Source organism: Barbus barbus, assembly GCF_936440315.1.
Source record: "Barbus barbus genome assembly, chromosome: 10".
NCBI classification, from domain to species: Eukaryota; Metazoa; Chordata; class Actinopteri; order Cypriniformes; family Cyprinidae; genus Barbus; species Barbus barbus.
Genome location: NC_136738.1, coordinates 15,850,101 through 15,864,970, shown reverse-complemented (window position 1 = coordinate 15,864,970; position 14,870 = coordinate 15,850,101). Strand labels below are relative to the sequence as shown.

The 14,870-nt window shown below is 36.3% G+C and overlaps 2 protein-coding genes across 5 annotated transcripts in view; one reads left to right on the top strand and one right to left on the bottom strand.

The window, feature by feature from the left end:
* Nucleotides 1–368: 368 nt before the first annotated feature.
* Nucleotides 369–7,291, bottom strand: LOC306876117 (TBCC domain-containing protein 1-like). 3 transcript variants are annotated; one of them, XM_079427056.1, is made up of 8 exons: nt 6,907–7,291; nt 6,541–6,599; nt 5,688–6,019; nt 5,443–5,604; nt 3,936–4,302; nt 3,456–3,642; nt 2,192–2,695; nt 369–1,334 (listed from the first exon to the last, which is right to left on the bottom strand). In XM_079427056.1, the coding sequence occupies exons 3-8, from the start codon at nt 6,015–6,017 to the stop codon at nt 1,112–1,114; spliced, it is 1,773 nt and encodes a 590-aa protein (XP_079283182.1). In that variant the 5' UTR covers nt 6,018–6,019; nt 6,541–6,599; nt 6,907–7,291; the 3' UTR covers nt 369–1,111. The 3 variants fall into 3 exon arrangements, with proteins under 3 accessions (XP_079283182.1, XP_079283181.1, XP_079283183.1); XM_079427055.1 differs by lacking the exon at nt 6,541–6,599; XM_079427057.1 differs by lacking the exon at nt 6,907–7,291 and having other exon boundaries at nt 6,541–6,650.
* Nucleotides 7,292–7,807: 516 nt separating this feature from the next.
* LOC306875888 (ras-related protein Rab-5B-like) overlaps nt 7,808–14,870 on the top strand; it is a 13,065-nt gene continuing 6,002 nt past the window's right edge. Inside the window, exons 1-4 of one of the 2 annotated variants that reach the window (XM_079426663.1) lie at nt 7,808–7,912; nt 11,065–11,264; nt 13,916–14,067; nt 14,165–14,287. In XM_079426663.1, the coding sequence (XP_079282789.1) occupies nt 11,102–11,264; nt 13,916–14,067; nt 14,165–14,287 (438 nt within the window). In that variant the 5' untranslated portion in view covers nt 7,808–7,912; nt 11,065–11,101. Of the gene's footprint in view, nt 7,913–10,988; nt 11,265–13,915; nt 14,068–14,164; nt 14,288–14,870 lie in introns of both variants that reach the window. The other variant, XM_079426662.1, reaches the window with a different exon arrangement.

Here is a 14,870-nt window from a genome sequence, read left to right as displayed (position 1 = left end):
ATATAGAATTTAAAACTGAACTATTAAAAAAACACTATAATGAAAACCAAAATTATATATAAAAAAATTGAAATATTAAATACTATAATACTAAAATAACACTGCTGTATATCAGTTACAAGGTACTTTATCAATAATTGAGGTTCTATTAACAAATTCCATTCTATTAAAGTAATACCATATTAACAGAACTCGAGGTAAGATGAAAATTATTGGCCACTCGCTGAATTAAAAATGCATTACACACACAAACTCCATTCAGCAAGCCAAAGCTAAGTGCTATTGATTCAATATGGCCATTACATCTCAAATAAAGATACAGGGTATTCAGTTTCAGAGTCTAAAGTCCAAATAGCTAAAATTGTCTTCAAATTGAATATGAAAATATAGTTTATTAAACAACCAAACGATTTCAACTATAAGAAACCAAATTACTATTCAATATTCATGTTACAAAGCTATAGAATATGTACACTAACCTATAAAATGCTGATTCAAACATATTTCAAATGTTCATTTGAATACATTCAAGAGACATTTTAAGTGACAGCATTGTTGGAATCAGTATTGTGAAGATACAGTAATAGTGCAATTACAGTGCAAGGCATTGTGAACATACATACAGCAAAGGAGACATATTAACATTTATACTGGCCATGAGATTTCAGGAGGAAATAACTGCAAACTCTTCAGTGAGTGCGTGTGTTATGCCACGTACCAATTGAGATTGACATATGTCAATAATTACAGTACATATCTCATCCCTGTTCCCTCTAAATTCATATGAAGGCAGCAATCGGCCCTTTTGCTGTTTTAATGAAATAATGATTCTCTTAGGTTGATATTCTCTTGCACATCAACCTCTGGAATCACTGGTGTCTCGTAACAAAAAGTAACATAATGCTTAAACTATCAGACACCTGCAGAAAAAAAAACACAGAACTCATCCAGCATAGATTTTTCTAGATGTCAATAATGTAAAAGGACACAAAGTCCCTGTCAAAACCTGATACAGCGTTGACAGCCTTCGTACCAGAAGAACGCTAATGTTTGAGGATCAGTTTTTTGGAAAGAGACGGCAAAAGCAGCTTTTGGTTGTTTAGCTGTTCTTTTAGCAAACAGTTGGCGGCCGTCCCATTGCTTGTTCAGGTGGTTGTTCTTTGAGTACCGTCGGTCCAGAGTTGGAGGTGTGGCAGGAAGGCCAGTGGTCCACAGAGGTGGAGGGGGTGAGGGCAGGAGGGAGGAGGCTGTCAAGCTCTTGTCTTTGTCCCGTCTTAAGCAACCACTCATGAAACTTTTGCTCCACTAAGGCCTGAAACTGCCGCCTCTGGACCCTTTAAAACAACAAAGACAATGAATCACTGATGCATCCGAATGTCTCAAAAGAAAAAAAAAAAAAACTAATCCATATGATTATTATGGAGATGCATTACAATTTTACATCAGATTTAATAATAATGCAAGACTTATCTTAAACTAAATTTAACCTTTGTTTAAAAACATATTAATATTAATATAGTGAATATGTATATATGTATATATACACATATATATATATATATATATAAATAAAATAGCAACAATAATAATATTTGTTACAACAAACCAAAATAATTCTGTTATGGAATGATAAAAAAAGTCAAATCAACAGTAAAAGTGACTAGTGCAATGCGACAGCGCTAGAATTAATTAAAATAAACCAAAAAAAAAAATTGTTGGGGGAAAAAAAAAAAGTAAAAAATTATTATATTCTAAAAATATAATAATATATTAATATAAAAAATAATAATGTAATTAGTTTTTTTTTTTTACAATACACAGAGGTAACGCATCAAGAAATGCACCAAAAACCTCAACAAAAATTAAAGAGACTAGCGCAGTGCGACTGAGCTAGAATTAAAATCAACAAAACTGAAATAACCTTTTGTCAAGGAATGCAAAAAAAAAAACAAAAAAAAAACAGCAACAATAAAAGCGACTAGAGAAATGCAACAGATGTAAAATGAAGAAAAAACAAAAAAAAAAAACCCCATTAAAATCAGCAGAGCAGTTTACACTGCACACGCCGCAATGTCTTTCGGCTCCAAATTTTGGTATATCACTAAACCTGTGCCAATGTTTACTTAACTATGATTTGAACATGGCTAAATACAGTACTACAGCCTCGAAAGGAACGGAAAAGTGGGCTCACTTGTGTAGGTGTGCTTCCTTCACAGTCTTCTGCCAATCCTCTATCGTCTTCTCTCGGCTCTCCACGGCCTTCTGGTAGTCTGCCGGCAGGCCCCAAGGGATCTCACAGTTATCCCCCTCCATTTGAAAGGGTATCACCAGCGGGTAAAACTCAGAGGGGGGCTGGATGCGGTAGCAGCTAGTGTCTGTAGCGGAACCCTCGGCTCCAAACAGCAGAGGTTGGTCCCATAAATTGGGAACCACAGCTAGGCCCACGCTAGCCATGTGGTCCTCTAGAGTGGGATAATGTGTGTGGAAGGGGCCCAGTGTGAGAGACACATTTCCAGGAAGGAGAAGGGGTCGAGTAGGAGTGAGCGCATGGATTGTGCAATGAGAAGAGCCACCTACGGTCAGACGGCCAGCCACACACACCAAACGAACATTCTCACAGTTTTGAATGTGGACGCTGGTCCCCACCGGGCCGAGAACCACTGTACTGTTCCTGCACTTATCCAAGGTCACAGACCTGTAAGATAAGGACTTAGTTTTACATTGATGTTTACAAACTTCAAAAAATGACTAAATGACATCAGACTATGACCAGCATTTCTTTTAACATGAAGTCCAGGTAAGACAATGCTGTTATTATTATTAGGAATGGGACATGATAGTTGACTCAACAACAGTCTAGTTGATTAATGTGGTTAACTAGGGCACATTCATTCATTCATCCCATGCCTTATTCCTAGTCAGCATCTAAGGCCTGAACTTTTCATGGAAAGAATAGGGTAAACAGTTTAAAAGTTCAAAGCTCTGTAAATAAACAAATTAAGAAACATATTTAAAAGCAGTTGTGGGATACCGCAAATGGTCTTAAAATGACAATAATGTGCTATTTAAGAAGATACCTTTCATATCCAAATTAATAATGCTAGCCTTTGAGTAGAATTCAGCTTTGCAAAAAAGATAGGCCATTAATTTAAAATAAAAATAAATACATTTAAAAAATCCACTAACATTAATAACAGCTTTATCTCTACAGACCTAATGTGTGCATGGAAAGATACGAAATCCAACAAGCAGTGCTAAAAAATAAATACAATGCATACACAAATGCGAACTACATATTAACACTGAACTAAATAATATTAATAATAATTATTATTATTATAAAAAATAAAATATATATACATATAATATAATATAGACAATCAGACAGAGAGAGAAAGTGTATTTGATACCCAATAAAAGTGCATTTATTTTACTTTAATAAATTGATTCCTCACCTCAGAGGAGAGAGAAGGTAGATGAAAGCCTCACTGCAGCGGTGGAGTTTGATGTTGGCATTATTCAGCTTTTCAGAGTCTTTGGCCAACGTCTGTTTGCAGACCTGCGACATGAGCATCAGTCGACTTCCTAGAGGAGCCATGTGGGCATTTCTGAATATTTTGGCTTTCTTTAGGGTGCCCTCTACTACAAAACAAAATATGAAATGTTAGTGATAAAATGATTGAGGTTAACCAGATTATAGTAAGATAGACAAATTCAAACCATTTGATTAAAGATGATGGTTTTGGTACTGTTCCTATGTAAATGACATCTTTGTATATGGAAAGTTTGTTTCCACTCAGCACTCACACACAATTTAAATGAAACTAAACCTCAAATACTCCTAAACAACGTTTGATTTGTGAAACTTTAAAAATCCCTGGAAAAAAAAAAAATTGCCAACAACTTTATTCCTTTGACAAGAACTTCCATCTTACCTTGCAGTGCCCATGCCAGTCTCTTTCCCGACTCTGAGCAGGTGGAGATGCCGAAGGGATTGAGGCAAAGGGCCTCATGCAGAAACCCCTGGAACTGCTGCAGAGAGTAGGAGCGGCTGAGTTTGGAGAATCCTGCCTGGGACTGCAGTGGCAAGCGGCTGAGGAGCTTGTGGATTGGGTGCACGGTACGGCTATGGCTCACAGATCCTTCCAGCAACAAACTGAGGCTTTCCAGGGCCTCTGAAGTGAGCTGGCTGTCACGCAGAACCGGTCCTGAACTGCTCAGCTGGCCTGGCTCCACTAGTAACTCCAAAAGCTCAGACAAGTGTGTCTGGATGAAAGTAAGATGAGCCTGGTCGTCCCAGTTCTGGTAAAAAAGAAGGAATAAACAAAATACAATGCAAAAGTTTTCTACACTTTAAACATTATACACCAAAAAAAAACCTAATCCTTTCTTCCTACAGTATTCAGGCATAATGTAATGTATACCTGACTAAGTAACAAGTTAAAGTACATTCAGAGGACATATAAAATCTGATGATGTGAGGATTTCACCCCAAATTAAAAAAAATAAGAGCTTACATTTAGCATAAGGAAAATTAAACCTTTTTTAAAAAAAAGATTTTTACTATTTTATTAATATTTAAATTATTTCACATTATTTTCAGGATACCAAATTGCAAACTCATTAATTAAATAAAATAAATACAAACAAATATATTTCTGTTATATATAATTATTAACTATTTGTACATACACATACAAAGCTGTTCAAAAGATTTTTAAGGTTTTTGTCTTTTATGCTCAACTAGGCTTTGTTGGAAACTTTTTCCTTCGTCAAAGCAGAGACCAGGAGACTTTGGGATAAGTTACTCTTTATTGAGAACTCGCAGTAGTCGCTGTAGTCATCCAAGTCTGACTCAAACAGTATACATTGTAGTTTATATACATTTCAAGGGGGAGGGATTTACATAGAGGTGGATACACTCGGAACAAAGCATGTAAATGAAGTATACAGGTTTAGGAACCCGCCCCAGACTCTAGAGTGTTACCAGTCCTAATTCAATCAGCATAACTATTCAACTGTATAAATGCTAATCCAATCAGCCTGACAGTATCACCCAAATGGTCAGGAAGTGCCTAAAGACAAAAGGTTAATGTCTCAGACACCTGGGCTGCCTGACTTCATCTTAGAATGTCATCATCTTTACCTCAAAATGTAAAACACACTGTTTCAGTTTATATATAGTTATATAAATAGTTATACTATTACATTGGAACCTAGATTTATCATTTTAATAAATTTGTAATCCCACAGCTTTAAAGGAACAGCATTTATTTGAAATACAGAGAATTTATAACAAAATGAAAGTCTTTGCTGTCATTTTTGATCAATTTTTTATCCTTGCTGAATACAAATATTAACTTAAAAAAAATTGTAACTGACCCCAAACTATATAAAATTATGAAAATATGACTCATGTTTTCATAAACTTCACCCACACACCTTATTTTGGGAGCTTATTTTGGTGTCTCTCTCAGAGGAGGAAGAAGGAGATCTTGATCTGGGACTTGGCCACTCTTCCCCAATCAGTGACGTGCGGAGAGAGATTCGGTTCAGTTGCTGTAGATACAGGAAGAGTAGAAACTGCAGAGTGTCCACTGACAGCTAAAAGAAGAAATAGAGAAAACAATTAGTACAGCAGAACGATAATCATATTGTCTAACAGCACTACACCATTTTTCTCTTACCTTGCAACGCTGCCTGTCGAGTTCCTTAGGAGTGTGGCATTGCGACAGAGCTTCTGCCCACTCTAATCTCTGCTCTGCAGGACGAGGCATCAACAGATCAAAAGTTTCAAAATACAGCCAGGCAAGCTCCTCTGCCAGCTGCAGTTTGCCACAAGCAATGTGTCGCCACATGTGCCAGCCAAGCCTGGGGAAGCAGCCATCCCGGGTCCGGACGTAACAAACCATCTTGCGCAGATAATGCATGCTGAATTTGCTTGGGGGTGTGGCAGGAAGCACCCCGATCAGGAAGGGCTCCAGGCGTGGCCATAAACATGCTGTGTATTTGTCCATTTCTATTGAAGAAAAAAGATTTGTTCAAACGAGTGAGCAGAGTCAGGGAGAAAGTATCAGTTTACCAATAACATGGTTGTGTACATCCATAAGTGATAATGCACAGACAAATTGCATAATGTGTTATAGACAATAATAATAATAATATGAATAATATGAATGGTAAGAAATGGTAACAATAGAAAAACTGGCTAGAGTTTACAATACAACTGCAAAGTCAAGGTAAGAATGTTATCATATTTAACCAATCTGAGCTAAATGTATGAGGTAAGTCAAGCAATTTCCCAAGGAACCACTTGATGGCCTTGTTGAAATGAACTTGCAATATTTCCATGACAACCACATCATTTCAGTATGTATATATATATGTGTGTATATATATATATATATATATATATATATATATATATATATATATATATACATATACACACACATACATGTTTAATTTGGTTTGAAGTCATAATGTTTAATTTTATGAATGGGAAACATTACCACTAACAACAGTATAATTAATACATACGTCTTATCTTTATCAATTCAACAGTCGCTGAAGTTTATCATTATGTCAAATCCACTCATCTGTAAAACAATGTTAATTTTCTTAATTAAATGTTCCACATCAGTTCGGAATGTTTTTGTATGTATTGTATACAATCGAAAAGCAATGGCTTCCCTTACGCCAATTCAAGCATCCAAACATAGAAAACAAGACGTGGAGAATCTCTGTTTTGCAAAATATTTATATTACTAATAACAATTATGTCAAACTTTCGATGCAAGCAAGATGTGGATCAGTCACCCAACTTTATGACAAGTTTAGCAACATCTTTCCCCAAACTACACCAACACAGTGATAACGGACTCGCCTCTTTTCTCCTCAACTTACCCGATCACTGAAAAATGTTAGGGCTTCAAAAGGTGGTCACCATTGCTTAATATATAATAAACTTATACTACAAATATAGATTTAAACCGAAAAGCTTTCCGATGCTGTCCACACTGACGCGCGCGCGACCCGATACCAAACGGAGGCGCCTCGAGAACGCGCGCTGCTGTGCCGCTCAAAACTTCATTATTTTCATCCTTTCATTCACTCCACCATTATTAGAGGCCCACACAACCACCAAACCACCACCTTAAAACAATAAACTAGTTCAAGCCTAATAAACATGTAAGATTTTTAAAGAAATATTATGTCTAAGAAAACAAACAACGATAAAACAGCACAACTGCTCACGAGCGGTTGCCATGTCTGCGTCACAAGGTGACGTAACACAAGTGCAGTCCGACCTTATTTCAAAACAAAAGTCCTATGATGGCGAAATACTGAATTGATTGATGACTTGACAAAATACATACAAAACAAAAACAGTCCTTTTTGCTAGCAGGAATGACAATCACGATGATCAAATCATATTTTGTGTTATTTAAATGTATATATATATTATTCTTTCTGAACAAAGACAGCCTTCTGTTAGAAGTGCTTCTAACGATTTCAATATAAAAGTTAGTCAATTTAGACTAATATTTAAGCTATTGTCTTATTTGTGTTTTAGTAAATGTAACCTAGTTTTGATTCTGTATTTTTAATATTTTAATATTCTTTCAAATAAACTATACATACCTATACAGACAGACTATAAAGAGCTATATCATTTTAAACTTAGTCCTTCCAAGAGAAACACTATCAACCTTATATTAAGACTGCCCATATATGACTGTTTATATACAAATTAGTAATTTAAAAAATATATATTTATCTCCAAATGTTTTGACTTGTTTGGCTCACTGCGCATGTGCGGATGTGCAGGAAGTGCTCGCAGACCGATAATCAGCTGATAGATCAACAACCGAACAGCCACCGCCAAAACAGCCGCTACTGGCAACAACAGGTAAATATCGCTAATGCTTGTAGTTTAATATGACTCTATGTAAGTAAAAGAGGTGTGATTATTTTAGAAATTGGTGTTCATGGCATCGTCGGCCCGCTTCGCCTGGATCGAGACGAGTCACGTTAATGGTCACTGGTCACTGGTTAATGGTTAATGATCTTTTCCCCTTCAGGGATACCCTTACTTAAGGGTTTTCATGCAACCGGGCCCAGAGTCTGCGCCTCTAATGCATCATATCAGATACACTCACCTGAGTGTCAGAGTTATGATTTAAATCACGCACCCCCCCCCCCCCCCCCCACCCCCCCAGACTTGCACCTGTTTGTTGGATGTATGCATTAAATTCCATGCAGTATACAGATGACAAACTGGTAAGAATCCGGATTAAAGATGTTATGTAAAACTGGTCTAATAGTCAGGTTATGAATATATTCTAGATGAAGCACAGCGTTCAAATGGACAGATGCTGCATCATGCAGTGGCCACCCTATAATTTCACTATGTGAAAAAATGTGAGTGCAAATCATGGTAACTCTTAATTTTACAATGCAAATGTCAAGTAATATGTGTAAATGCAATTCATCACAACAACATTGTCAATATAACTGTATATACAATCAGGTCAACAAAGTTGTTACATATAAAGTGTACATTGATATTTTACTAAGACTTTCTTTAATGCCTTTATATTGCTGTATGAGATGGCCAGCCGACTTCGACCTATGTACTTAAAATGTTAAGCTATAAATATTTGCAAACTCGGAGAGCAGAACTGCACACGACTGACAAACCACAAAGAGGTGACAGTTTCACAAACCTGGTGGTTTTCCACTTGCAAAACATCTAGGTTATTGATCATTGTTTATGTCGACATCCATTACAGCAGGAATTTGCAACAATAAAATTCATTCTTTTGGAGAAATGGTGGATTTGGAATGCACGAGGGGGCTGTACTTTCAGTAACCAGATCTTTTAACTGAGATGCTGAGATAAGAGTTGATTTTGTTTCATGCTATGCCCAATAAATCAATCTTGAAGTTCAATTGAGGTTAGATACTTGTCACCTTGTTTTCTTGAAACATTTTTAAGCTGTTGAATCAGACATATTATTCATGACATTGTATGACACACAGATTTAAACGGTCATGAGGATGTTTAGCAATGCGCTATTACCTAAGAAATGTTGTTGTTTTACTCATCAGCTTCCCTATTTCTGATGAGAACTGATTCACTACATAGAGCATCTGTGGTTCTGACTGCTGACTTGAAAGTTATAATTTGGCTGTGTATGGAAGTCAACTGTATTCTCACTTCTGTCCTCCAAATTTTGCTTGTTATTTGATTTGTTTTAATTTAGTTTTGCTATAGCCAAAATAGTAGGGCTGCAACTAACGATTATTTTGATAATCGATTAGTTGGCCGATTATTCTTTCGATTAATCGATTAATCGGATTAAAAAAATATTGACCAAAAAAAACACTATTCCACATTCTGCCCAATGTCCTTCAAACAAACGTGACGACTGAATGCTATGAAAACATACAGTGCTTAATTTATTAGAGCACTTATCATAATAAAGAGAAAACATATTTTAGAAATTTGTCAAATTTGTTTAAATTTAAAAATGTTATTGTCATTTATTGGACATAACAATAAAAAATGTCCTCATAACAGCTTGCATTCTTGCTGGTATTGTTTATGTACTTTTTGACTGCAATTGAGTATCGCGAAAAAAAATACTCAAATAAAAAATACAAAAAAAAAAATAAGTGCTCTGGTTTTCTTTCATAGATAACAGCAATAATGATATTATAGCATTAAAAATAGCCTACTACTGTTACTAAAGAGCTTGCACATATTGGAGTACTAACCAGTACAGAAAGCCGAAAAATTATTTTGGTTATCACCAATACTGTTACTTTAGAGCAGCAGTGCCACAAACCTTACATAAACACATTGTTAAAAAACTTACATAAATTTGTGAAGCATTGTAAAAATGTAATATAGTTTAAACCTCTATTAAAAATGAAAATAATAAAGATAATAATAAAGACGAATAAAAACACAAACTCAGTGTTAACCAACAGGTAAGAGTAATGTTCTGCAGGAACTACTTTGATCACAGTCACCTCATCATTTCTTTATCCTGTAAAAGGCCGTTATGGAGCGTCTCATGTTTATATTCAGACAAACAATTACACGCTGTTATCCCTTTAAAGTTCCTACTCTCATAAAATATTTAAATTTATTTTAAACCTTAAATTAACTTTCAACAACAGATAATTCAGCACAATGGATATGTTTGCGCTGAAAAGCCTATTAATTGTCTCCCTCTCTACTGTGTTCTGTCCGTCTGACGCGCGTGCGCGCGCCCGCCGCGCCGGCGCTCATTCGGTATTTTAAACTTAACACAGACTGTCAGGACGGACCTTTATGCAAAAATGGAAATGCTCGCATGAATTTGTGGCATTTATAGATAAGGATATGACCGTAAACTGAACGTTTTTGCGCTGAGGACGCACACGCATCTGTCAAAGCGCCTGACAGGGCAAGCCATTACTCTTATGCATTAACTTAAAGCTTAAAATAAAGAATTATCATGTTTTGGGCAGCTTGGATCACGTGCTTCTCCGGCAGAATCTCATTCTGTTTCCTCCACTATTTTTAGATGCATTTTGTCCATAGAAATGCATTATTCAGTGCCGTAATTTGACTAACCAGCTGAAGTTGGACGTGCACTGTGGGCAGACCCGATTAATCGATAATGAGAATCGTTGTCGATGATTTTCATAATCGATAATAATCGATTTTATCGATTAGTTGTTGCAGCCCTACAAAATAGTTACCCAGAAATGTAAATTTTGGCGTCATTTACTCACCCTCATGACTAGCTGTCTTCTGTGGAACATAAAGAATATATATATTAAAAAAAGTTTGTTTTGAATTACTTGTAATGACAAAAACAGTCCGTTTCAGCGAGTTAACTTTCCTTTACCAGAATGTTTTAGTTGTAAGTTACTTCCTCTTCACTACCCATTCCGCTTACATTCTACTCTTATTGTTGTTCATTTTTTAGCATCACAGTCTGACAGCTGTCCTCACAACTTTGAAAGAAGTCTCCAGTACTAAAAAAGAAACTTGTCGGCTTTTAGAGACGCTGTCAGGGAGGACGGCCACCCTTCCTACATCATGAACACTCGCGGGACCGGCAGGGCCAATGGAAGCCTACCGCAGACCAAGATCTGCCAGTTCAAATTGGTGTTGCTGGGAGACATGGCTGTCGGCAAGTCCAGCCTGGTGCTGCGCTTTGTTAAGGGCCAGTTTGATGAGTTTCAGGAGACCACCATTGGAGGTGAGGCATAGGTGATGAATTTGAATTGAGTTCATAAAGATGGGTATTGATATTTAGGTCGATTTTGGTTGGTTTATTGCATTTACATTCCTATATACAGTTCCGTTCTAAAGTTTGGGGTCAGTAAGATTTTGTTTTTGAAACAAATTAATACTTTTATTCAGCATAGATGCATAAATGCTGTTATTTTGTACTTTCTATTCATCAAAGAATCCTTAAAAAATGTATCCCCAGCACTGATGATAGTAAATGTTTCTTGAGCACCAAATCAGCATATTAGAATGAGTTCTGACAGCTCGTGTGACACTAAAGACTGTAGTAATGGCTGCTAAAAATTCAACTTTGCTCTCAGAGAAATAAATTACATTGTAAAATATATTAAAATAGAACACATTGTCATAATATTTAACAATACTGTTTTTGCTTTTTTTGTGCAAATAAATGCAGCCTTGGTAAGTAGAAGACATTTCTTTCAATAACATTACAAATATTACTGACCCTAAAGTTTTGAATGGTATTGTACATAATTTGGTAGATTCTTTTACCATGCACAACCAAATGTGCCACAGGAACACATCAACATAACACTTCAAGAACAGGAAAAATACCAGGGATAACTTTGTAAATTCAGAGTCTCATTGGGTGTGAGCAATACAGTTAGCAGTGCTGAGAACACACTCGTAGATCCTTTTTAGCGATCTGTAACCTTGTTGTAACAGTTCGTAGAAGGGAATGAGGAGGCGGGAACCGGCAAACATTTAAAGAATTTAATAATAAAAATAAACAAACACAAAAGTAAAGCGGCAGCCCCTCACGGACGACTGCCTCACACAAAATAACATCCAGGCCTGGTCCACTGTCGTCGCTTCTCGTTTTATCATTCCGGAGATCCTCCGTGGGACTCGAGACCGGTGAGTGGCGCAGGTGTCGCTCATTATCATTAACTCCACCGGCCTCGCTCCACTCTTTACACTTGTGTTAACTGATCTTGACTGATCCTATACTTAGTCATAGCAGTAGATGTGTGAGTATGTTGACAAACCAGGTTCATTATCTCCGAGTATAATCTTCACACTAGAATTTGCAAACATTGTTATATAGAGCCCTATGAAATCCATTTGATTTTTTCCCAAATTCCGTTTTATTTTTTTCTAAATTAAGTTTTTTCCGTTTTAATTTTTCTGGATTCAGTTTTTTTCTGTTTAAATTTTTTTCTCGACTCTTTTTTTTTTTTAATGGTCAAATTAAATGTTATTAGGGGGAACTCGTGGCCTAATGTATAGAGAGACAGACTCTCCAGGCCGGCAGGAATTGTAGGTTGGGGGAGTGAACGTACAGCACTCTCTCCACCCTCAATACCACGGCTTAGGTGCCCTTGAGCGAGGCACCGGACCCCCAACTGCTCCTCGGGTGCCGCAACATAAATGGCTGCCCACTGCTCCGGGTGTGTGTTCACGGTGTGTGTGTGTTCACTGCCGTGCACTTTGGATGGGTTAAATACAGAGCACAAATTCCAAGTATGGGTCACCATACTTGGCAGTATGTCACGTCACTTTCACTTTTTATTCAAAAAGCATGTGTAATTAATTAAAATCATGAAACTTATACAATTTAACATTAATTTATTAAAAGTCTAACAAAAATGACATGTTTAGGGCTGTATGAAATGTTAAAATCTTTTTTGTTTTATTGTTACCAAATTCTGTGTTTTAGCATGTCTAATTATTTGAATGCATACAAACTATTTTGATTTATTTTTACAGTAGCCTTATGAAATGTCCCCCCCCCCCCCCCCCCCCCCCCTCAGAAATTCTGTGTTTTTAAATTTTACTGGTTATCAGATGAAGGCATAAAACATTGATTTAATGTATATTTTAATTAATGAAAATTAAACATTTACATTTTTGGCAAATAAAGGGGATTTACTATTAAAATTAAAATATTTCGTGATTATTTCTTTTAAAAAAAATAAAGTTTTTTAACAGTAGTAGTATTACATACATTCTACTAAATCAGTGCTTCCCAAACCTGTCCATCTATCACACCTGATTCAACTCATCAGCTCGTTAGTAGAGGCTGCAAGACATGAATTGGGTGTTTCTGATAAGGGAGACATACAAAATGTGCAGGGCAGGGAGGCCTCCAGGACAGGAAGCACTGTACTAAATAATAGTAATATAGCCTATTTCTGGCACAATGTCTTTAATAAGTTAAAAACCGAAAGTTTATTTTGACGGGTTGGCGTGAATACCTTTAAAGTTCTGTGTGTGTGTATGATATGATGCTAGTTTTACTCAAATGAAATGGTAAAATGCTCGTGAAGTGACTCTCGGATCAGTTTTGGAGATATTGTTCATGTATTTATGTCCTCATTGAGATGGCAGACGCTGAAATCACCGCACTGTGTATCCTCTGCAGCAACAGCAGTATGATGACAGATGTTCAGTGAATAAGTAATTCCAATAAATTACAATTATATTAAAAATAACATTAATAATAGTAATCAGAATAAATAATTCTACTGCCTAGTAAATCGTTCATTAGCTTAAATATGTTCTTTACACTTGCTTTAGCCTTGCTGCATTTGTGTCAATATCAAGATGCATTATATTATTAATCTTTGAAACTTTTTGTCTGTTGTCCACCATCAGCTGCCTTCTTGGCACAGTCTGTTTGTCTGGATGACACTACAGTGAAGTTTGAGATTTGGGACACGGCTGGACAGGAGCGCTACCACAGCTTGGCCCCCATGTACTACCGTGGAGCCCAGGCGGCTATTGTAGTTTTTGACATCACCAAACCTGTAAGTTTACAATGGTACACTCTTCATACAAAGGATGCAAAGTTTTATTTGGTAAAATAGAAGATTTGTTGCTTAGCCTTTAGCCATGTGTTTGTAGGAAACATTTGAGCGAGCGAAGGCTTGGGTGAAAGAGTTGCAGCGGCAGGCCAGTCCCAACATCGTCATTGCTCTCGCAGGAAACAAAGCTGACCTAGCGGACAAGAGACTCGTGGAGTATGAGGTCATATCCGTTTTTTTATTATATTTCAAGACATGGGAGGTGTTAAGTTCTTTCCCGTCAATAAAGGGGCAAAAAGAATCGCATTGTGGTTTGAATTATAAATACCTCTGGGATTGTTGTGTGTGTAGTGTGCTGCTGTTTCTATTTCAATGCACACTGAACAGAATAAAAAAGTTTCAGTGTCAATGGAGTACCATTCAAAAGTTTGTGGTCAGTAAGAATTTTAATTGTTTTGAAAAAAGCCTCTAATGCTCATGAAGACAGCATTTATTTGATCAAAAATACAGCAAAACAGTAATATTGTAAAATACTGTAAAATGTCTTCTACTGTATGTTAATATTTTATAATGTTATTGTTCTAGTTATAGCAAAGCTGAATTTTCAACAGCCATTACTTCAGTGTCACGTTCCTTCAGAAATCGTTCTAATATACTGATTTAATGCGCAGGATACATTGCTTATTATTATCAATATTTTGTGAGAACCGCAATACATTTATTCAGGATTTTTTGATGAATAGAAAGTAAAAAAAAAAAAAAACAGCATTTATGTGAAATCAAAATCCTTTGTAACATTACAAATA